We start from the raw sequence: 24,792 nt of genomic DNA on the forward strand, positions 1-24,792 counted from the left end.
AAGCCATCTGATTGGTTGCTATGGGCAACTCAGCAACTGTTCCTCCAGAACTTGATGAATCTCCCCTATAATGTTGTGGTCACTATTACCAAGATGACCACCCAACCTCTACTTCAGATATTATGTCTGGCCTATTGATTAGTACAGTGACCCCCCGACCTACGATGGCCCCAACATACGATCATTTCAGCATACGATCACTCTCAGAGGCCATCACATGTTGAAGGCAGCATCAACACACGATGCTTTTGTATGTCGGGGCCATCGCATAAACGGCTATCCGGCAGCGCAGACTGCTTCAGCTGCCACCGGATAGCCGGTTACAGTGCCCCGTGTGGTCCGCTGACGATCACTCACCTGTCCTCGGGGTGCCGTAGCGCCGGCGCTCTCCTTCGTTGTCATCACGTCGCCGCGCACGCCGTCCAGTCATCCAATAGGAGCGGCATTCGTAGCGACGTGATGGCGGCAACGGAGAGCGACATTCCCAGGCAGCAGAGACCTTCCCGGAGCGTCAAGTACACCCCGGGGACGCGGCGACAGCGATGGAAGGCAACATCCAGGGCAGCGGTGACGAGCGGTGACGGTCCGGAGCGGCGGGGACACGTGAGTATAACCTCCAATACCAGTGGTCTTCAACCTGCGGACCTCCAGATGTTGCAAAACTACAACTCCTAGCATGCCCGGACAGCCGTTGGCTGTCCGGGCATGCTGGGTGTTGTAGTTTTGCAACATCTGGAGGTCCGCAGGTTGTAGACCACTGTCCTATACTTTACATTGCACGGATCCCTCAACATACGATGGTTTTAACAAACGATGGTCCATTTGGAACGGATTACCATCGTATGTTGAGGGACCACTGTATAAGGTCCTGAAGTGACCCCCCTCTTATTGGGTCCTGCACTAGTTGGGATAGGTAATTGTCCTTTATTATTGCCCTTGCTGGACCTTCAGATTTTTAGCTTCCCAGTCTATATCAAGGTAGTTAAAGTCCCCCATAATAATGACTCCCCCCTTCTTTGCGGCTCCATCTATTTGTCCTATAAGTACGTTTTCTGATGCTTCTGTTATGGCGACTTATAACAAACCCCTATCAGTAATTTCTTGTTCTTCCCAAACCTCTAATTTCCACCAACAGAGACTCCACATGATCATTTTCCTCACCAATGACCTCACACAGAATGGGCCCTAAACAGGATTTTACTTATAAGCAAAACCCTCCATCTTTCTTACTGTAGCCCTGTACATTTACCGCTCCCATCCAGCCATGTCTCACTTACGCCCACTATGTCATAGTCTTCATCCAATATTATAAGTTCCAGTTCCTCCATCTTATTATTGAGGCTTCCGGCATTAGTATACATGCACATGACCGTACCATAGAGGAGGATAACATAATATTACAGAGGGATCTGGGGAGGCTGGAGGTGCGGGGCACAGACATGGCAAATGAAGTTTAAAGGGGTTATCCAGGATAAAACTTATATATATATATATCAACTGGCTCCAGAAAATCTTAATCCTTTCAGTACTTATGAGCTTCTGAAGTTAAAGGGGTGCTCCGGTGAAAACCTTTTTTTCTTTTAAATCAACTGGTGCCAGAAAGTTAAACATATTCGTAAATGACTTCTATTAAAAAATCTTAATCCTTCCAGTACTACTTAGCTGCTGAATTACCCGAATACCCTGCAGATGAGTACCCTGCGTGTAAACCGTCATAGAACGCCAGGATCATTTCCGGTCCCGGGTGAGCGTCACTTCCGCTGAGCGGAAGTGACGCACACCCGGGACCTGGAAATGATCCTGGCGTTCTATGGCGGCTTACACGCAAGGTACTCATCTGCAGGGTATTCGGGTAATCATTGTGGGTACATAAAGACACACATACATTGTACCAGCACAACACCCCTGAGGAAGTCGTGACGGAACGCGTGGGGTCATTAGTGGCTCTGTCCTGATTGCATTTTCTCGATTCATGGATGTCCTCCAGTCTGGCTCACCTGCCTCATCATGGTTGTATATCACTTGCACTTTACAGGTCTAGTACTATGATATATGTGGTTGTTCATTTGGTTGTATGTATCTGATGGTTAACATTTAGGGAGGTTGGGTAGCTTTATGGACTGGGGTACATCCTTATCTGTTTATTGTACCATATCTTCAGGACAGGTGCCTTGGAAGAGGGGGTTCATGGCCATTGTCCTTTAGCAGACTATGGGACCAACCAGATTCCATATCCTGTACATACCGTATGGTAACAGATACATTTTATGTGAAACCACAGAACCCCCTTTAAGAATAAACACCATATGAGTTCATGGGTCCCGCACCCTATTCTGAACTACTCTAGAAACCTCTGTCATCTGATGCCGACACGTTACCGCAAAGTTGTTATGTAACTATTTCACCACCACGTTTGGTCTTCCAAGGGATGACTGTTTTCTTCTGATCATGTGACCTTCACTCAACCCTTAATATTAATTATAAAGTCTTAATTGTGTTGTTTTCCACATCACAAACTTCACTGAAACAAATAATGAGCGAGGAGCCGACCCGCAGTTCAATACAACAAAGATCACACGATAAAAGAATCAAACAAAAACATTCAACTAGTTTAATATGTGAAGAACACTAGTGCCAAAAAGTTATACAAATATTTGTAAATTACTTCTATTAAAAAAATCTTAACCCTTCCAGTATCAGCTGCTGTATGCTACACAGGAAGTGGTGTAGTTCTTTCCAGTCTGACCACAGTGCTCTCTGCTGACACCTCTGTCTGTCTCAAGAACTTTCCGGAGCAGAAGAGGTTTGCTATGGGGATTTGCTCCTACTCCGGACAGCTCCTGACAAGGACAGAGGTGGTAGCAGAGAGCACTGTAGACACAGTTCATAGACAGACAGCGCGGCACTACTATCCCTTCAGGTGCAGAACGATGATGACACGGCAGACCAGGACTATAGTTTGCTGGGGGTGGTGCTCTGACTAGCAATAGTGCATGGAATCGCAACAACAAAGAAGTGAAGAATAATCGGCAACTCACCACGGCCAGCTGAGTATATCTTCTTTTATTGATTCATACTCACAAACATCTCATTTGGGAAGAGGGTAGTGGGGGGACACAGGATGGCGACCAAGCTCCGTTTCGCACGATGTTCGTGCGAAACGGAGCTTGGTCGCCATCCTGTGTCCCCCCCACTACCCTCTTCCCAAATGAGATGTTTGTGAGTATGAATCAATAAAAGAAGATATACTCAGCTGGCCGTGGTGAGTTGCCGATTATTCTTCTCTTCTTTGTTGTTGCAGAGAGCACTGTGGTCAGACTGGAAAGAACTACTCAACTTCCTCTAGAGCAGACCTGGGCATTGTACGGTCCGCGGGCAACATACGGACCTTTGATTGGCTCTGATCGGCCCGCGCTGACTGTCGGGCCATACAATGCCCAGGTCTGCTCTAGAGAATACAGCAGCTGATATGTACTGGAAGGATTAAGATTTTTTTCAATAGAAGTAATTTACAAATCTGTTTAACTTTCTGTCACCAGTTCATTTGAAAACATCTCCCCCCCCCCCCCCCCCCCACCACCGGAATACCTGTTACCATATATAAGTAATTTACAACAATGTATAACTTTCAGGCACCTTTAACTTACATAGCCACCAATAATCCATCTCATATACAGGATCACCAGATGTATCACAAGTTTCAAAATCACCCTTAATCTACCGGTGTGTGAATGAAGTTCTATGTCTGACTAATGCGCCTGCGCCTCCAAGGACAGAATATTTGTCTCAACTACAAATATGTCACAATAAATATTGGACCAGGTAATGTGATTTGGAGACCAAAATCTCTGCATGTAACAAATTACACAGATATAACAATAATTGCATCTAAAAAAACAGTAAAGCGCTCTCCAGGTGATGTTCTAGTTTGGGCTCCATCATCTAAAAGGCCGGATTAATCTGTCACGAGAACGAACAGCTAAAAGCGAGCGCGAGGAACCAGGACTGCGCCTATTTATCTCTCTGACGCTCCAAGAACATTACCGCACTAAATTCACCCAATAAACAACACAAATGTATAAAAACGAAAGAACCATACATCAACATTTATGAGACAACGCCATGCTAACTCCTAAAGCTTCCATGAGTCTCTCAACGAGGCTACGGCACTGATTCCTTTATTACGGTTTGTAGAAACAAAGGAATTAGCAAAAGAGCAAATAAATGCAGGACAAATAAGAACATGGACAATACTATACAAGCGTGAGAGGTAGCAAACACGGATAGTAAATGTCCACAGTCAGTCGGTTGGAGAAGAAGGGCCAGAGCGATGTACAGAAAGATTCGTTTATGAATTCCTTTACAGACATCCGGTATCGAGGCTCAACAGTGCTTGGTCTATTGGTCTATAGTGCTTGGTCTATAGTGCTTGGTCTATTGGTCTATAGTGCTTGGTCTATTGGTCTATAGTGCTTGGTCTATTGGTCTATAGTGCTTGGTCTATAGTGCTTGGTCTATTGGTCTATAGTGCTTGGTCTATTGGTCTATAGTGCTTGGTCTATTGGTCTATAGTGCTTGGTCTATTGGTCTATAGTGCTTGGTCTATTGGTCTATAGTGCTTGGTCTATTGGTCTATAGTGCTTGGTCTATTGGTCTATAGTGCTTGGTCTGGTCACTTTTGAAGATTAATCCCAGTTGCTGAAAATATTAAGGTATTGAAAGAGCTTTATTGATTATTTAGTTGTCATTACAAGTCGTACAATAAATTACAAATCACACAAAGCATTACGGTACAATATACAGCACAAGTTCCCTAAGCTATACACTATACCACATGCTACACTAACACTCCGCTCCATCTCTCGTTATAAAAGAAACAATGTTGAACAACAAAACATTACTGTCTGTGATTGGGGAGGGGCGTGGGATCTATGGGGTGGGGAGGGGTGGATCACAGGGCCAAACTACTCAGCAAACAAATGGGGTAATGGGGGAAGTAGAGGGGCGTTAATCCTCTTCTTCATCGATGTCCAGACTGTCCAAAATGGAATAGTCTCTAAGCCGGCTGTGGATTAGCCTGTGACAGTCCTGGACAGACATGTGCTCCCTGTTGTAGATGAGGATGTTCCTAGCCAACCATATAGCGTCCTTAACACAGTTTATAAGGCGCCAGGCTTCCTGGATGGCCTCCACATCGTGAACCCCAGCAAATAGTCCATAAAGCACTGAATGGTAATGCATAAATGATCTCAGAGACCGTCACCCCTGGATGACCATCCACAACAAGTTCTTCTGTCCATTGATTAGCCTTGCAGAAGCCACATTGGTCTCTGCAGTGGCCTTAGGGAGCCCTGGAATGAGCTCAAACAAGTCCTTAGCTCTAATAAGTTTCTCCACCTAGATTGGAGTCACCTGTGGTAAATTCAGCTGATTGGACAGGATTTGGGAAAACTCAGCCCTGTGTATATAAGGTCTCACAGCTGACAATGTATATCAGAGCAAAGATAAAGCCATGAGGTGGAAAGAACTGCCTGTAGAGCTCAGAAACAGGATTGCGTGGAGCATTTCAAAGAAATGTTCAAAAGTTCCTCCATAATTCTTACACAGAAGAAGTTTGGAACTACCAAGACTCTTTCTAGAGCAGCCGCCCTACCAAACTAAGTAACTGGGAAAGAAGAGCCTTGATAACAATGGTGACCAAGAACCTAATCTTACAGAAGATCCAGAACCATCACTGCAGCCTCCACAATCTTAGCTTTATGGTAGAGTGGCCAGAAAGAATCCTTAAAGAAGATGCATGAAACGAGGCACTGCCCAATACCATCCCTACAGTGAAGTATAGTGGGGGCAGTATCATGTCTGGAGGAAACCAGGTACTGCCCATCACCTGCCTATTACCATCCCTACAGTGATCATGGTGGGGGCAGCATCATGTCTGGAGGAAACCAGGCACTGCCCATCACCTGCCCAATACCATCCCTACAGTGATCATGGTGGAGGCAGCATGATGTCTAGAGGAAACCAGGCACTGCCCATCACCTGCCCAATACCATCCCTACAGTGATCATGGTGGAGGCAGCATGATGTCTAGAGGAAACCAGGCACTGCCCATCACCTGCCCAATACCATCCCTACAGTGAAGCATGATGGGGGCAGCATCATACTGTGAGGGTGTTTTTTCAGCAGTTGGGACAGAGAGACTAGTCCCAACTGCTTATTTTAGCACAAGTCTGAAACATACCAAAGTGTGAAATAAGTGAAAGGATCTGAAGTCTTTCCGAATGCTTCGTCCCTGTCCATTTGGTGCTGTCCATTCTTAAATCCACTTCAATATGAGCTGTATACCTCAGGAGGAGTTTAGAAAATGAGCATCACCCCTAGCAGAAGCCCCGGCCCCCAGAAGAGCACATTATAGGGCAGGCAAGTGCTTGATCTATTGTAAATCAATTCTGGACACTTCTAATTTACCATCTATAGTACGAAAAAACAATAAAGTTAGACAGTAAAATCTTAACCTCCCTTGTTTGTGGGTAACCAAGTGTTATCATTACAAAAACATCTTTCAATATGGGTCACAAGACTACGGCTCAACCAAGACCTGGTTACAAAGGGGACATTTGTTTTGTAGTTTTCTTCCTAACTGCACAGAATGAAATCCCCCTAGAAGGATAAATAATTCATGTTCCAAGGATTAAATTATTAAAAAATAATAATAAAGTGAAGATTCTCAGGGTCCAGTCTACTACAGCAATATCCACATCTAATGTTAGTATAACCTGCTTACATTGCCTATTCTTGTGAGGTCCGTGAATGAGGAGGCTGATAGAATCTATTGGCCCTAATCACACTGGATGTCAGATTAAGGATTAGATCATTTCTATGGTTAGTGCGCTGACTGTATTGTAATGAGTTTTGTTGGTTAAGTGGCCATTTGGATACATTGGGCCAGAAAGAGAAACTGGCAAAAGGATTAGCTTGAAAGTGGTTTTGGATAATAGTTGATTGTCATCCATGTATTAAAAAAAACAAAAAACATCATACCAAAAAAAATGTTTAAAAAAAAAATCTTAAATGGTGCAAACTGACCAACAGGAGGTTATCTGGGAGAAGCCCCGAACCCTATATGGAAATATTAGGTGGTGAAGAATATTTTCTACTGCTCGTTTCCTGAGTTTTGGACACTTAACCAGTCAATCGGCTTTATTTGATGTCACCTCCACAATAATGTCACTTGTCCTATTCTGGGGGCCAGTACAATAATTTACTTTCCAAGAGCCTTTAAAGACCCTGTCACCTTCTCCAAGGAAAGTAGGTTTAACCATGCTGGAATCCCTTGGTATCCAACAAGTGCATAACTAAGCTGAATATCCATGTCATTGGACGATGATGATTGAGATGACGACCCGCCAAAGATTATTATAATATTTTAGGTTAAAAAAAGTCCAGTGGGCTGTGGATGTCCTTTGGTTATAAGGATGGGCTGGAGGACCTGTGGTTATACTGATGGGCTGGAGGACCTGTGGTTATACTGATGGGCTGGAGGACCTGTGATTATACTGATGGGTTGGAGGACTTGTGGTTATACTGATGGGCTGGAGGATCTGTGGTTATACTGATGGACTGAAGGACCTGTGGGTATTATACTGATGGACTGAAGGACCTGTGGGTATTATACTGATGGGCTGGAGGACCTGTGGTTATAAAGATGCACTGCAGGACATGTGGTAACACTGAGGAGTTAAGGGGACCTTATATCGAGGCTAAATTATCTGTTTTTGCTGATTTATTTTTCTCGAAATCCTTCCGGTGACAGACAGAGAGAAGATTCTGTTGTGCGCCTGTTAGCCTGACACAAATACACTGCTAAAAAAAATAAAGGGAACACTAATATAAAACATCCTAGATCTGAATGAATGAACTAATCGTATGAAATACTTTTGTCTTTACATAGTTGAATTCGCTGACAACAAAATCACACAAAAATTATCAATGGAAATCAATCGTATCAACCCATGGAGGTCTGGATATGAAGTCACACTCAAAATCACAGTGGAAAACCACACTACAGGCTGATCCAACTTTATGTAATGTCCTTAATACAAGTCCCAATGAGGCTCAGTAGTGTGTGTGGCCTCCACGTGCCCGTATGACCTCCCTACAACGCCTGGGCATGCTCCTGATGAGGTGGAGGATGGTCTCCTGAGGGATGTCCTCCCAGACCTGGACTAAAGCATCCGCCAACTCCTGGACAGTCTGTGGTGGATGGAGTGAGACGTCAAAGATGTGCTCAATCGGATTCAGGGGAACGGGCGGCCAGTCCATAGCATCAATGCCTTCCTCTTGTAGGAACTGCTGACACGCTCCAACCACATGAGGTTTAGCATTGTCTTGCATTAGGAGGAACCCAGGGCCAACCGCACCAGCATATGGTCTCACAAGGGGTCTGAGGATCTCATCTCGGTACCTAAGGGCAGTCAGGCTACCTCTGGCAAGCACATAGAGGGCTGTGCGGCCCCCCAAAGAAATGCCACCCCACACCATTACTGACCCACCGCCAAACCGGTCATGCTGGAGGATGTTGCAGGCAGCAGAACATTCTCCATGGCGTCTCCAGACTCTGTCATGTCTGTCACACGTGCTCAGTGTGAACCTGCTTTCATCTGTGAAGAGCACAGTGCGCCAGTGGTGAATTTGCCAATCTTGGTGTTCTCTGGCAAATGCCAAACGTCCTGTGGACACATGCACATTTGTGGCCTGCTGGAGGTCATTTTGCAGGGCTCTGGCAGTGCTCCTCCTGCTGCTCCTTGCACAAAGGCGGAGGTAGCGGTCCTGCTGCTGGGTTGTTGCCCTCCTACGGCCTCCTCCACCTCTCCTGATGTACTGACCTGTCTCCTGGTAGCACCTCAATGCTCTGGACACTACGCTGACAGACACAGCAAACCTTCTTGCCACAGCTCGCATTGATGTATACCATCCTGGATGAGCTGCACTACCTGAGCCATTTGTGTGAGTTGTAGACTCCGTCTCATGCTACCACTAGAGTGAAAGCACTGCCAGTATTCCAAAGTGACCAAAACATCAGCCAGGAAGCATAGGAACTGATAAGTGGTCTGGTCACCACCTGCAGAACCACTCCTTTATTGGAGGTGTCTTGCTAATTGCCTATAATTTCCACCTGTTGTCTGTTCCATGTGAAATTGATTGTCAATCAGTGTTCTTCCTGAGTGGACAGTGGGATTTGACAGAAGTGTCAGTGACTTGGAGTTACTTTGTGTTAAGTGTTCACTTTATTTTTTTGAGCAGTGTAGATTGGTACAAAATAAAATTAGCTGCGGACTTGTCAAAAAGAGCGACACTTTAATTATACGTCTCTTCTCCCCCCGTAACCTCTGGACTTGGGGGCAGTTCTATCCCAGGCGCAGAGATTATTAGGATAATGATCAGAGGACGGATTATTCCCTGTTGTGAGCCGTCATCTGTAGAATGGCTGTATCCATTACAAAGTGCCGCCACCGTTAATGAGGTTATTACAGGACGGGTCAGGAGGCAGCAGGATGGCATTAACTTCTTCACTGTATGACGGTAAATACTGAAGGAAAAACATCCCATTATCTCAGGTGAACCCCGCGGAGCAGCCGGGGCCCTGGAACGTCTTATTATCATCCAATTCTTCTAGAACAATTATCGCCATATAATGCATAAAAACAGTCGCCCATAAACCTTCATTTCTATCATAGACATTGATGGCCGGGATATGTAAAAAGTGTCTGATACCTGCAGGGACCACATATCCGTAGGAGCTACGGATATGTGAAAAACAGGAGTCCCTGCCTGGTGAGGTGGCCCCACATGTGCCAGACACTGGGCATTCTCTGCATGGGGATGTTATCATTAAAGGGACCAGCGGGGTAAATGTAAATGTAGCTTTTCTGTATTGTTTCCCAGCCATGGTAGGATATTCATTTTTGCTAATCGCCAGCTAACCCTTTAATCTCTTCACTGCCCTAGCCCACCTGGGATCTAATCATTAATACTGTGACTGCCCTAGCCCACCTGGGATCTAATCATTAATACTGTGACTGCTCTAGCCCACCAAGGTTGTTAAATGTAGCCTCTTCACTGCCTAAGACCACTAGGTTACTGCTAATTCTTACTTTGCCCTAGTCCAACAGAGATGTTATCAATAATCTCTTTATTGTCTTAGCCCACCAGGGATGTTATAATTAAACTCTTCAATGCTGTAGCCTCTTCACTTCCATAGACCACTAGGCTTGCTGTCATTAATTCTTTTCTTGCCCCATCTTAACAGAGATGTCCTCATTATTCTCTTCATTTCCCTAGCCCACCAGGGATTTTATCATGAATCTCCTAATTTCCCTAGCCCACCAGGGATGCTAACATCTCTGGTGATCTAAGACACTGCCTAACAGGGATGTCATCACTAATCCTTTCATTAACCGAACTCACCAGGGATATTATCACTAAACCCTTCACTGCTCTACCCCACCAGTGATGTTATCATTAATCCTTTCATTGGATTTGCCAATAGGAATGGTATTGTTATCCCCTTCATTGCCCTAGCCTACCAGGGATGTTATAATTAATCCTTTCAATGCCCTAGACCACCAGGGCTATCATCAACTCCCTGATAACCATAGACCAGTGGGAATATTTGTCATCATTGCAGGGGGATGTACACTACTGACTTTATCAATATGAAAATGTGTGTTATAGACCATGAATTTTTTTTCCTTTTTAGCCTGTGTAAAGGTACATGACAAAAAGTAATAGAAAATGATACAATGAATCAATTTAGCTTTATTTCAGATCTTACGTAATACAATCAAATAAGGGATAATGTACAGATGTGTCCATCGTTGACAAACCATAAAACCACTTGCGCCCACGCGATGTCACAGTTGCCCCAATCACTCGACTTTCCATAGAACTAGAGAAAGGTAAATAAACTCACCCCAAATGGACCAGCCAAAAGAATACTGTATGAGGGGCTATGGTAATTTATCACTGAAGGGTACACGACGGGCATCAGGACATTCACTGAGCCCATTCTCTGTCTGATTGGTCCAAGTAGTAAGAATAAAGGCGCTCATAGATTTTTTTTGTTAGTAATTCGTCTTCATTACCCCATAGACACGAGCATGTGTTTCCCCATAGACAGGGGCACATGGTTTGGCCAAGCATATGTCTTTCCAGTGGGTAATAAGCTGTTATAGCAAGAATGAAAGAGCAGACACATTGGTAATCAAAATGCCCGATCCTTAACCCATCATCTGCCACTGGGAGAGGGACAGGACAACCCCCAACACATCAGTTCCTCTATCCCATAAAAATCAATGGGGAGTGGAGTACCCCTTTAATGGACACCAACCCCTGGCTTACCGAATGTCACATATATTATGGGACTCTGAACATGGAGAATCGGTAAAGAACACTGACGCGTTTTAGGGCTCACAGTCCCAGCGTCAACTACATGAAATGTCCGAAAAGCGTCAATTTTCCAGCTCCACTGGAAGGAAATGTCAGGTGTTGGTTCGTTTGTTGTCTAAAATCATTTTAAAGGTAAACGTGAGAATTAGGATGAATCATTCATAAAGAAAAGAAAATATTACATTTTTATAGAGAAGAAAAAATCTCAATGTGGAGACTTCTCGGAGTGTTACCATAGGAAGAGGAAATCCGTCTGACTCCCATAATGCTTTGCGGTCAGGACCTTCACAGTACAGTCTCAGCATTTTCTTGTGTAATGTAGATACACCTGACTATTAAGGTTTATTATCTCATATTTATTTATAGGAAGAAACAAAATGATCCAACCAGACGTGGTCGCCATAAGGTTCCCTCAGAAGTGGGTTTCACTGATGGTGTCGATGGCTCGTATGTGAACACTGGGGAGGCAAAACCAAGACAGGGGCAACTCCCGACCAGAGTTATCATCCTGAAACTTTATGTCCAGGTAAAAATCTCCAGTGTAGAGAAATAGCAGAGAACCCACACAGACAGAATGTTCCGTAGGCTGAACCTGTGAAAAGAGCAAAGGTCAATGGTAAGAGATCATAGGAAATTGGGTAAATAGTTAAAAACTGGGTTACTACTTAGAGTTAAGTTGCTATCTACAAACATTACATTACTTATCTTGTACTGATCCTGAGTTATACCCTGCATTATACTCCAGAGCTGTACTCACTATTCTGCTGGTGAGGTCACTGTGTACATACATTACATTACTTATCCTGTACTGATCTTGAGTTATACCCTGTATTATACTCCAGAGCTGTACTCACTATTCTGCTGGTGAGGTCACTGTGTACATACATTACTGTCACGATGCCGGCTGGCAGGAGGTGGATCCTCTGTGCCAGAGAGGGATTGGCGTGGACCGTGCTAGTGGACCGGTTCTAAGTCACTACTGGTGTTCACCAGAGCCTGCCGCAAAGCGGGATGGTCTTGCTGCGGCGGTAGTGACCAGGTCGTATCCACTAGCAACGGCTCAACCTCTCTGACTGCTGAAGATAGGCGCGGTACAAGGGAGTAGACAGAAGCAAGGTCGGACGTAGCAGAAGGTCGGGGCAGGCAGCAAGGATCGTAATCAGGGGCAACGGCAGGAGGTCTGGAACACAGGCTAGGAACACACAAGGGAACGCTTTCACTGGCACAATGGCAACAAGATCCGGCGAGGGAGTGCAGGGGAAGTGAGGTATACATAGGGAGTGCACAGGTGAACACACTAATTAGAACCACTGCGCCAATCAGCGGCGCAGTGGCCCTTTAAATCGCAGAGACCCGGCGCGCACGCGCCCTAAGGGAGCGGGGCCGCGCGCGCCGGGACAGGACCGACGGAGAGCGAGTCAGGTACGGGAGCCGGGGTGCGCATCGCGAGCGGGCGCCACCCGCATCGCGAATCGCATCCCGGCTGGAGGCAGGATCGCAGCGCACCGGGTCAGTGGATCTGACCGGAGCGCTGCAATAGCGAGAGTGTAGCGAGCGCTCCGGGGAGGAGCGGGGACCCGGAGCGCTCGGCGTAACAGTACCCCCCCCCTTGGGTCTCCCCCTCTTCTTGGAGCCTGAGAACCTGAGGACCAGACTTTTGTCTAGGATATTGTCCTCAGGTTCCCAGGATCTCTCTTCAGGACCACAGCCCTCCCAATCGACCAAAAAAAAGGTTTTCCCTCTGACCTTCTTGGAGGCCAGTATCTCCTTTACGGAGAAGATGTCCGAGGAGCCGGAAACAGGAGTGGGAGAAACAAGTTTGGGAGAGAAACGGTTGATGATGAGTGGTTTAAGAAGAGAAACGTGAAAGGCATTAGGAATACGAAGAGAAGGAGGAAGAAGAAGTTTGTAAGAGACAGGATTAATCTGGCACAAAATTTTGAAAGGACCAAGATAGCGTGGTCCCAATTTGTAGCTGGGAACACGGAAGCGGACATATTTAGCGGAGAGCCATACCTTGTCTCCGGGAGAAAAAATGGGGGGAGCTCTTCTTTTCTTATCAGCAAACTTCTTCATGCGTGATGAAGCCTGTAAGAGAGAATTTTGGGTCTCTTTCCATATGGTGGAAAGATCACGAGTCACTTCATCCACAGCGGGCAAACCAGAGGGCAAGGGAGTAGGGAGGGGGGGAAGAGGGTGACGGCCGTACACCACGAAAAATGGGGATTTGGAAGAAGACTCAGAGACTCTGAAGTTATACGAGAATTCGGCCCATGGTAGAAGATCTGCCCAGTCATCCTGGCGGGAGGAAACAAAATGCCGTAAATAATCACCCAGGACCTGGTTAACTCTTTCTACTTGCCCATTGGACTGAGGATGATAAGCAGAAGAAAAGTTTAATTTAATCTTGAGTTGTTTACAGAGAGCCCTCCAGAATTTTGACACGAATTGGACGCCTCTATCCGAGACGATCTGCGTGGGCAACCCGTGAAGACGAAAAATGTGTACAAAAAATTGTTTTGCCAACTGAGGCGCTGAAGGAAGACCAGGAAGAGGAATAACATGTGCCATCTTGGAAAATCGATCAACGACCACCCAAACAACAGTGTTGCCACGGGATGGGGGTAAGTCTGTAATAAAGTCCATACCAATCAGAGACCAAGGCTGTTCGGGGACAGGCAGAGGATGAAGAAGACCAGCGGGCTTCTGGCGAGGAGTCTTATCCCGGGCACAGACAGTGCAGGCTCGCACAAAATCAACAACATCCGTCTCCAGAGTCGGCCACCAATAGAAACGAGAGATGAGTTGCACGGATTTCTTGATGCCCGCATGGCCTGCGAGATGGGAGGAGTGACCCCATTTGAGGATTCCGAGGCATTGGCGTGGAGAGACGAAGGTCTTCCCTGGAGGAGTTTGCCTGATGGAGGCTGGAGAAGTGGAGATCAGGCAGTCAGGAGGAATGATGTGTTGCGGAGAGAGCTCTACTTCCGAGGCGTCCGAGGAACGAGAGAGAGCATCGGCCCTAATGTTCTTATCGGCAGGGCGAAAGTGAATTTCAAAATTAAACCGGGCAAAGAACAGAGACCACCTGGCCTGGCGAGGATTCAGCCGTTGGGCAGACTGGAGATAGGAGAGATTCTTGTGATCGGTGTAAATAATAACTGGAAATTTTGATCCCTCCAGCAGATGCCTCCATTCCTCAAGTGCTAATTTAATGGCCAGTAGCTCTCGATCCCCGATGGAGTAGTTCCTCTCCGCCGGAGAAAAGGTCCTAGAAAAAAAACCACAAGTAACAGCATGCCCGGAAGAATTTTTTTGTAGAAGAACCGCTCCAGCTCCTACTGAGGAGGCATCAACCTCCAATAGGAAGGGTTTAGAAGGGTCAGGTCTGGAGAGCACGGGAGCAGAAGAAAAGGCAGCCTTGAGCCGTTTAAAGGCGTCTTCCGCTTGAGGAGGCCATGACTTAGGATTGGCATTCTTTTTGGTTAAAGCCACGATAGGAGCCACAATGGTGAAAAAAATGAGGAATAAATTGTCTGTAATAATTGGCGAACCCCAAAAAACGTTGGATAGCACGGAGTCCGGAGGGGCGTGGCCAATCTAAGACGGCAGAGAGTTTGTCTGGATCCATTTGTAGTCCCTGGCCAGAGACCAAGTATCCTAGGAAAGGAAGAGATTGACATTCAAACAGACATTTCTCCATTTTGGCATAAAGTTGATTGTCACGAAGTCTCTGAAGAACCATGCGGACATGTTGGCGGTGTTCTTCTAGGTTAGCAGAAAAAATCAGAATATCGTCCAGATACACAACAACACAGGAATATAAGAGATCACAAAAAATTTCATTAACAAAGTCTTGGAAGACGGCAGGGGCGTTGCACAGGCCAAAGGGCATGACCAGATACTCAAAGTGTCCATCTCTAGTGTTAAATGCCGTTTTCCATTCATCCCCCTCCCTGATGCGGATGAGATTATAAGCACCTCTTAAGTCCAGTTTGGTAAAGATGTGGGCACCTTGGAGGCGATCAAAGAGTTCAGAGATAAGAGGTAGAGGATAGCGGTTCTTTACCGTGATTTTATTAAGACCGCGGTAGTCAATGCAAGGACGTAGGGAGCCATCTTTTTTGGACACAAAGAAAAATCCAGCTCCAGCAGGAGAGGAGGATTTGCGGATAAAGCCCTTTTTTAAATTTTCCTGGATGTACTCAGACATAGCAAGAGTCTCTGGGGCGGACAGAGGATAAATTCTGCCCCGGGGTGGGGTAGTGCCTGGGAGGAGGTCAATAGGACAGTCATAAGGCCTGTGAGGAGGTAGAGTCTCAGCTTGTTTTTTGCAAAATACATCAGCAAAGTCCATATAGGCCTTAGGGAGACCGGTTACAGGGGGAACCACAGGGTCACGGCAGGGAGTACTGGGAACCGGTTTAAGGCAGTCCTTGAAACAAGAGGTACCCCAACTCTTGATCTCCCCTGTGGACCAATCCAGGGTTGGGGAATGGTGTTGAAGCCAGGGTAGTCCAAGGAGAATTTCAGAAGTGCAATTGGGGAGGACCAAAAGCTCAATTTTTTCGTGATGAGGTCCGATGCACATTAGGAGGGGCTCCGTGCAGAAACGTATGGTACAGTCCAATCTTTCATTGTTAACACAATTGATGTAGAGGGGTCTGGCGAGACTGGTCACCGGGATGTTGAACCTGTTGATGAGAGAGGCCAAGATAAAATTTCCTGCAGATCCGGAATCCAAGAAGGCCATAGTAGAGAAGGAGAAGGTAGAGGCAGATATCCGCACAGGCACAGTAAGACGTGGAGAAGCAGAGTTGACATCAAGGACTGTCTCACCTTTGTGCGGAGTCAGCGTACGTCTTTCCAGGCGGGGAGGACGGATAGGACAATCCTTCAGGAAGTGTTCGGTACCGGCACAGTACAGGCAGAGATTCTCCATGCGGCGTCGTGTCCTCTCTTGAGGTGTCAGGCGAGACCGGTCAACTTGCATAGCCTCCACGGCGGGAGGCACAGGAACGGATTGCAGGGGACCAGAGGAGAGAGGAGCCGGGGAGAAAAAACGCCTCGTGCGAACAAAGTCCATATCCTGGCGGAGCTCCTGACGCCTTTCGGAAAAACGCATGTCAATGCGAGTGGCTAGATGAATGAGTTCATGTAGGTTAGCAGGGATTTCTCGTGCGGCCAGAACATCTTTAATGTTGCTGGATAGGCCTTTTTTAAAGGTCGCGCAGAGGGCCTCATTATTCTAGGATAGTTCTGAAGCAAGAGTACGGAATTGTACGGCGTACTCGCCAACGGAAGAATTACCCTGGACCAGGTTCAGCAGGGCAGTCTCAGCAGAAGAGGCTCGGGCAGGTTCCTCAAAGACACTTCGAATTTCCGAGAAGAAGGAGTGTACAGAGGCAGTGACGGGGTCATTGCGGTCCCAGAGCGGTGTGGCCCATGACAGAGCTTTTCCAGACAGAAGGCTGACTACGAAAGCCACCTTAGACCTTTCAGTAGGAAACTGGTCCGACATCATCTCCAAGTGCAGGGAACATTGCGAAAGAAAGCCACGGCAAAATTTAGAGTCCCCATCAAATTTATCCGGCAAGGATAGTCGTAGGCCTGAAGCGGCCACTCGCTGCGGAGGAGGTGCAGGAGCTGGCGGAGGAGATGATTGCTGAAGCTGAGGTAGTAGCTGCTGTAGCATCACGGTCAGTTGAGACAGCTGGTGGCCTTGTTGCGCTATCTGTTGTGACTGCTGGGCGACCACCGTGGTGAGGTCGGCGACAACTGGCAGAGGAACTTCAGCGGGATCCATGGCCGGATCTACTGTCACGATGCCGGCTGGCAGGAGGTGGATCCTCTGTGCCAGAGAGGGATTGGCGTGGACCGTGCTAGTGGACCGGTTCTAAGTCACTACTGGTGTTCACCAGAGCCCGCCGCAAAGCGGGATGGTCTTGCTGCGGCGGTAGTGACCAGGTCGTATCCACTAGCAACGGCTCAACCTCTCTGACTGCTGAAGATAGGCGCGGTACAAGGGAGTAGACAGAAGCAAGGTCGGACGTAGCAGAAGGTCGGGGCAGGCAGCAAGGATCGTAATCAGGGGCAACGGCAGGAGGTCTGGAACACAGGCTAGGAACACACAAGGAAACGCTTTCACTGGCACAATGGCAACAAGATCCGGCGAGGGAGTGCAGGGGAAGTGAGGTATACATAGGGAGTGCACAGGTGAACACACTAATTAGAACCACTGCGCCAATCAGCGGCGCAGTGGCCCTTTAAATCGCAGAGACCCGGCGCGCGCGCGCCCTAGGGAGGGGGGCCGCGCGCGCCGGGACAGGACCGACGGAGAGCGAGTCAGGTACGGGAGCCGGGGTGCGCATCGCGAGCGGGCGCCACCCGCATCGCGAATCGCATCCCGGCTGGAGGCAGGATCGCAGCGCACCGGGTCAGTGGATCTGACCGGAGCGCTGCAATAGCGAGAGTGTAGCGAGCGCTCCGGGGAGGAGCGGGGACCCGGAGCGCTCGGCGTAACAATTACATTACTTATCCTGTACTGATCCTGAGTTATCTCCTGTATTATACTCCAGAGCTGTACTCACTATTCTGCTGGTGAGGTCACTGTGTACATACATTACATTACTTATCCTGTACTGATCTTGAGTTATATCCTGTATTATACCCCAGAGCTGTACTCACTATTCTGCTGGTGAGGTCACTGTGTACATACATTACATTACTTATCCTGTACTGATCCTGAGTTATATCCTGTATTATACCCCAGAGCTGTACTCACTATTCTGCTGGTGAGGTCACTGTGTACATACATTACATTACTTATCCTGTACTGATCCTGAGTTATATCCTGTATTATACCCCAGAGCTGTACTCACTATTCTGCTGGTGAGGTCACTGTGTACATACATTACATTACTTATCCTGTACTGATCCTGACTTATATCCTGTATTATACTCCAGAGCTGTACTCACTATTCTGCTGGTGAGGTCACTGTGTACATACATTACATTACTTATCCTGTACTGATCTTGAGTTATACCCTGTATTATACCCCAGAGCTGTACTCACTATTCTGCTGGTGAGGTCACTGTGTACATACATTACATTACTTATCCTGTACTGATCCTGAGTTATATCCTGTATTATACTCCAGAGCTGTACTCACTATTCTGCTGGTGAGGTCACTGTGTACATACATTACATTACTTATCCTGTACTGATCCTGAGTTATATCCTGTATTATACTCCAGAGCTGCACTCACTATTCTGCTGGCGAGGTCACTGTGTACATACATTACATTACTTATCCTGTACTGATCCTGTGTTATATCCTGTATTATACTCCAGAGCTGTACTCACTATTCTGCTGGTGAGGTCACTGTGTACATACATTACATTACTTATCCTGTACTGATCCTGAGTTATATCCTGTATTATACTCCAGAGCTGTACTCACTATTCTGCTGGTGAGGTCACTGTGTACATACATTACATTACTTATCCTGTACTGATCCTGAGTTCTATCCTGTATTATACTCCAGAGCTGCACTCACTATTCTAGTAGACATCATAGAATAGAGCTTACTCCTCTGTAGAATCCTGGATATTCCTGGGTTTAATAAGATGTTTCTTTCAAGAACAAGCAGCGCTAACATTAAGAGCAGAATAAAAAAAGAAATAAACAGCACCATTTAATCTAGAGACGCGCATGTGCCGGCAAATCCAACAAAAAATCCAAGACCAGGCACTGCAAGATACGCATGCGCTGGCAAGTTAGAAGTCTGCAACTGTAAATATGTAAATATATACATGTTATGAATATAATTTCTTTAGTTCCCATATGTGAATTAAATATCCCGGCACCTTCACCTGGTGAACCGAAAGTTAACCCTTATGTTTTAAAAAAAAAAAATACAGCTCTCAATGTTGTAAAGCTACAAGTGCCTGACGAAGAACCCGAGAAGGTTCAAAACTTAAAGGGGTACTCCAGTGGAAAACATTCTTTTTTAAATCAACTGGTGCCAGAAAGTTAAACAGATTTGTAAATGACTTCTATTAAAAAATCTTTACCCTTCTAGTACTTTTTAGCAGCTGTATGCTACAGAGGAAATTCTTTTCTTTTTTAATTTCTTTTTTGTCTTGTCCACAGTGCTCTCTGCTGACACCTGATGCCCGAATCAGGAACTGTCCAGAGCAGGAGAAAATCCTCATAGCAAACCTATACTGCTCTGGACAGTTCCTGACACGGACAGAGGTGTCAGCAGAGAGCACTGTGGACAAAGACAAAAAAGAAATTAAAAAAGAAAAGAATTTCCTCGGTAGCATACAGCTGCTACAAAATACTGGAAGGGTAAAGATTTTTTTTAATAGAAGTCATTTACAAATCTGTTTAACTTTCTGGCACCAGTTCATAAAAAAAAAAAAAAAAAAAAAAGTTTTTCCACTGGAGTACCCCTTTAAGTTGCACCAATAAAGAATTTGAGCTATTTCACTACCATCGCTCCATCATCAATTTTTCCTGAGGGACGGCGCTAATCCATCCGCGGTATTTTAGGATAATTTTTTACCTATGGTCCATCCAATCCATTGAAGTGCTACTAACCGGTGCCCTGCCAGGCTTCGGGAAACACATGGAAGCTGCCACCTCACTTACCTACAGGATCCCCAGCAATATGGCGAGTCTACGGGCAGTCTGAGGTGTTGCGCTCTAAGCGCAACATTATCCGGTAAGCGGGGTTGCTGTTTTAAGGGATCGTTCAATCTCTACTTATTGCACTAGGAGCGCCCCAGTTTTACCTATTCTCTTTTTACATTAGAATCAGGCCTCAGAAAAGTTGACGAAATAGACCCAGGACCCTAATTATTTCAATAACTGAAGGTAGTGCTGGGTGGTATACCGGTATGAATCGAATACCGTTTTTTTTTTCTCCCGCGGTATGGATTTTTGCCCATACCGCTATACCGCTTGGGCCCCTCCCCCACCCGCCGAGTCAATAAAAAAAATTAAACTTACCCGTAATGGGGGTGGTCCGGGCCATCCATCCTTCCTGTAGTGTCCGGCGGCATTCCGGGTGGAGGGTGAACCGGTCCGGGCTGTCCTTCTCCGGGGGTCCTCTTCTTCACTCTGGGCAGGCTCCGGCCTAGTAACGCTGCATAGACGTCGCTACGCCGTGACGTCAGGTGCCTCGCTGCGCATGGACGTCACTGCGCAGCGGCGTCTATGCAGCGTTACTAGGCCGGAGCCTGCCCGGAGTGGAGAAGAGGACCCCGGAGAAGAAGGACAGCCCGGACCGGTTCACCCTCCACCCGGAATGCCGCCGGACACTACAGGAAGGATGGATGGCCCGGACCACCCTCCCCGGACGGTCCCTGCAGCAACTGGGAAGGTTAGTCAGGCTTCTGGGATGGACAGGGGTCTGTATAATATACTATACCTACAGTAGGCCCTCCAGCTGTTGCAAAACTACAACTCCCAGCATGCCCGGACAGCCAACGGCTGTCCGGGCATGCTGGGAGTAGTAGTTTTGCAACAGCTGGAGGCACCCCTAGTTGGGAAACACTGACCTATACTATACACTACTATATAGTCCAACATGCTGGGAGTTGTAGTTTTGCAACAGCTGGAGGCTGTAGGGTTGTTTGTTACATCTATTTAAAAGGGTACTCCACTGCCCCAGTGTTCAGATCATTTAGTTCCAAAAGCCCATTTAGTTCCGCTACGCCACCTCAATGCAAGTCTCTATGTAAAAAAAATTAAAAATACCGTGAAATACTGTGATACTTTAGAAAAATACTGTGATACTCATTTTTGGTCATATCGCCCAGCACTAACTGAAGGTAGAAAAACACTTCCTATAACCCTAAAAGGGGTGAAAAAGCTTTCCGTTACTATTCCTCATCGGTGCGGGTACTCCGGTGGAAAACTTTTTCTTTTTTAAATGATCTGTTGCCAGGTTTGTAAATTACTTGTACTAAAAAAATCTTAATCCTTCCAGTACTTCTTAGCTGCTGAATACTACCCAGGAAATTGTTTTATTTTTGGAACACAGAGCTCTCTGCCGACATCACGAGCACAGTGCTCTCTGCTGACATCTCTGTTCCATTTTAAGAATTTTCCCCATAGCAAACATATGCTACTCTGGACAGTTCCTAAAATGGACAGAGATGTCAGCAGAGAGCACTGTGTTCCAAAAAGAATATAATTTCCTCTGTTGTATTCAGCAGCTAATAAGTACTGGAAGGATTAAGATTTTTTTTTTTAATAGAAGTAATTTACAAACCTGTGTAACTTTCTGGCACCAGTTGATTTAAAAAGAAAAAGTTTTCCACTGGGGTACCCCTTTAAATAGGCGATAACCCCATTAGTGCCAAAGACAATCCGAAATCAAGAGAATCCAGGACTAGCTTAAATTTAAAGGGTACTCCGGCTTTATACATCTTATCCCCTATCCAAAAGATAGGGGATAAGATGTATGATTGCAGGGGTCCTGCCACTGGGACCCCCACGTTCTCAGTGCAGCCCCAGGCAGAATGCAGGAGGCTGCACCGAGAATGTGGGGGTCCCAGCGGCGGGACCCCAGCAATCATACATCTTATCCCCTATCCTTTGGATAGGGGATAAGATGTATAAAGCCGAGGTACCCCTTTAACCCCTTAAGGACTCAGCCCATTTTGGCCTTAAGGACTCAGACAATTAAATTTTTACGTTTTCATTTTTTCCTCCTCGCCTTCTAAAAATCATAACTCTTTTATATTTTCCTCCACAGACTAGTATGAGGGCTTGTTTTTTGCACGACCAGTTGTCCTTTGTAATGACATCACTCATTATATCATAAAATGTGTGGCGCAACCAAAAAACACTATTTTTGTGGGGAAATTAAAACGAAAAACGCAATTTTGCTAATTTTGGAAGGTTTTGTTTTCACGCCGTACGATTTATGGTAAAAATGACGTGTGTTCTTTATTCTGAGGGTCAATACGATTAAAATGATACCCATTATTATATACTTTTATATTATTGTTGCGCTTAAAAAAAATCACAAACTTTTTAACCAAATTAGTACGTTTATAATCCCTTTATTTTGATGACCTCTAACTTTTTTATTTTTCCGTATAAGCGTCGGTATGGGGGCTCATTTTTTGCGCCATGATCTGTACTTTTTTTTGATACCACATTTGCATATAAAAAACTTTTAATACATTTTTTTATAATTTTTTTTTTAATAAAATGTATTAAAAAAGTAGGAATTTTGGACTTTTTTTAATTTTTTTTCATTCACGCCGTTCACCGTACGGAATCATTAACATTTTATTTTAATAGTTCGGACATTTACGCACGCGGCGCTACCAAATATGTCTATAAAAAATGTTTTTTACGCTTTTTGGGGGTAAAATAGGAAAAAACGGACGTTTTACTTTTTTATTGGGGGAGGGGATTTTTCACTTTTTTTTTTACTTTTACTTTTACATTTTTTTTTACACTTGAATAGTCCCCATAGGGGACTATTCATAGCAATACCATGATTGCTAATACTGATCTGTTCTATGTATAGGACATAGAACAGATCAGTATTATCGGTCATCTCCTGCTCTGGTCTGCTCGATCACAGACCAGAGCAGGAGACGCCGGGAGCCGCATGGAGGAAGGTGAGGGGACCTCCGTGCGGCGTTATGAATGATCGGATCCCCGCAGCAGCGCTGCGGGCGATCCGATCGTTCATTTAAATCGCGAACTCCCGCAGATGCCGGGATCTGTATTGATCCCGGCACCTGAGGGGTTAATGGCGGACGCCCGCGAGATCGCGGGCGTCGGCCATTGCCGGCGGGTCCCTGGCTGCGATCAGCAGCCGGGATCAGCCGCGCATGACACGGGCATCGCTCCGATGCCCGCGGTTATGCTTAGGACGTAAATGTACGTCCTGGTGCGTTAAGTACCACCTCACCAGGACGTACATTTACGTCCTGCGTCCTTAAGGGGTTAAAGGGGTACTCCGGTGAAAACCTTTTTTCTTTTAAATCAACTGGTGGCAGAAAGTTAAACATATTTGTAAATTACTTCTATTAAAAAATCTTAATCCTTCCAGTACTTATTAGCTGCTGAATGCTACAGAGGAAATTCCTTTCTTTTTGGAACACTGATGACATCACGAGCACAGTGCTCTCTGCTGACATCTCTGTAGCAACCATGCATAGCAGATGTATAGCAGATGTATGCTAAGGGCAGCATGGTGGCTCAGTGGTTAGCACTACTACTCTGCAGTGCTGGGGACTTGGGTTCAAATCCCACTAAGGACAACAATAAATAAAGCGTTATTATTATTATAATAATGTCAGCAGAGAGAACTGTGCTCATGATGTCATCAGAGAGCATTCCAAAAAGAAAAGAATTTTCTCTGTAGTATTCAGCAGCTAATACGTACAGGAAGGATTACGATTTTTAATAGAAGTAATTTACAAATAAGTTTAACTTTCTGCCACCAGTTGATTTAAAAGAAAAAAGGTTTTCACCGGAGTACCCCTTTAAGGAACAGGTGAAGTCCTTGGAATGGTAATCTCACCAGCTATTTTAGATTTCGGTGCAGAAAATCTTTTTCACATTTCAAATGTTTTAACCGAAATCCCCACCTAATGTGAAGCAAAGGGATATTCTGGTGTTTTTATATAAAAATACTCTTAGAATTGTCTCTATGACATCAGACAATACTCACGGAGCCAATGAAGAAGGTGTTGGAGCCAACGAATGTAACAATGTTTTTGAGGTCGTAGTTATGGACTCCGTTCTGGTAATCCTGGAACGGGATGACGGAAAGGGCGAACGGGCCCACGGTGCTGCTGCTGCCATTGGTCAGCTTGACTTCCAGGTGTATGGGGTCGCCAACTTTACAGTCCGCTATGATGTCACAGTCACATGGTTTCCCGTCCACCAAGACGTCTGTAAGACAAAAAAAACACAACATGGAAATGCAAATCTTTGAATATTTTCTTTAATTTGACTTCATTAAATAAGTGAACCCTATAGGGTATTGTGGTCAGACACCCGCCTGCCCCCTATAAAAAGGTACCAAATGGGTAATGTTTAACCCTTCTCATCCACACAGACCAATAATAAGCCAAGACATTTCCATAGTAGACATCACATGGTTTCCTCCTAACACAGTAGCACATGGTATATACTTCTGTCATGGTATATACTTCTGTAGGGGCTCATGCAGATTTTGCAGTATGTAAATGAGGTAATTTGTCCTGTTCCTCAGCACCATAATCTGCTCCTTAGGTCTTGTTCATATGGGGAAAAAACAACACAACAAAACCTTGTGATTTACCTAAGAAACCATCTC

General features: G+C 45.8%; 1 protein-coding gene across 1 annotated transcript in view; it reads right to left on the bottom strand.

The window, feature by feature from the left end:
- Positions 1–10,798: 10,798 nt before the first annotated feature.
- TRAPPC9 (trafficking protein particle complex subunit 9) overlaps positions 10,799–24,792 on the bottom strand; it is a 602,485-nt gene continuing 588,491 nt past the window's right edge. Inside the window, exons 22-23 of the mRNA XM_056522817.1 lie at positions 24,163–24,386; positions 10,799–12,040 (exon numbers count right to left, since the gene is read on the bottom strand). Of these exons, the coding sequence (XP_056378792.1) occupies positions 11,861–12,040; positions 24,163–24,386 (404 nt within the window). The 3' untranslated portion in view covers positions 10,799–11,860. The remainder of the gene's footprint in view (positions 12,041–24,162; positions 24,387–24,792) is intronic.

This window comes from Hyla sarda, chromosome 5 (genome assembly GCF_029499605.1).
Source record: "Hyla sarda isolate aHylSar1 chromosome 5, aHylSar1.hap1, whole genome shotgun sequence".
Classification (NCBI taxonomy): domain Eukaryota; kingdom Metazoa; phylum Chordata; class Amphibia; order Anura; family Hylidae; genus Hyla; species Hyla sarda.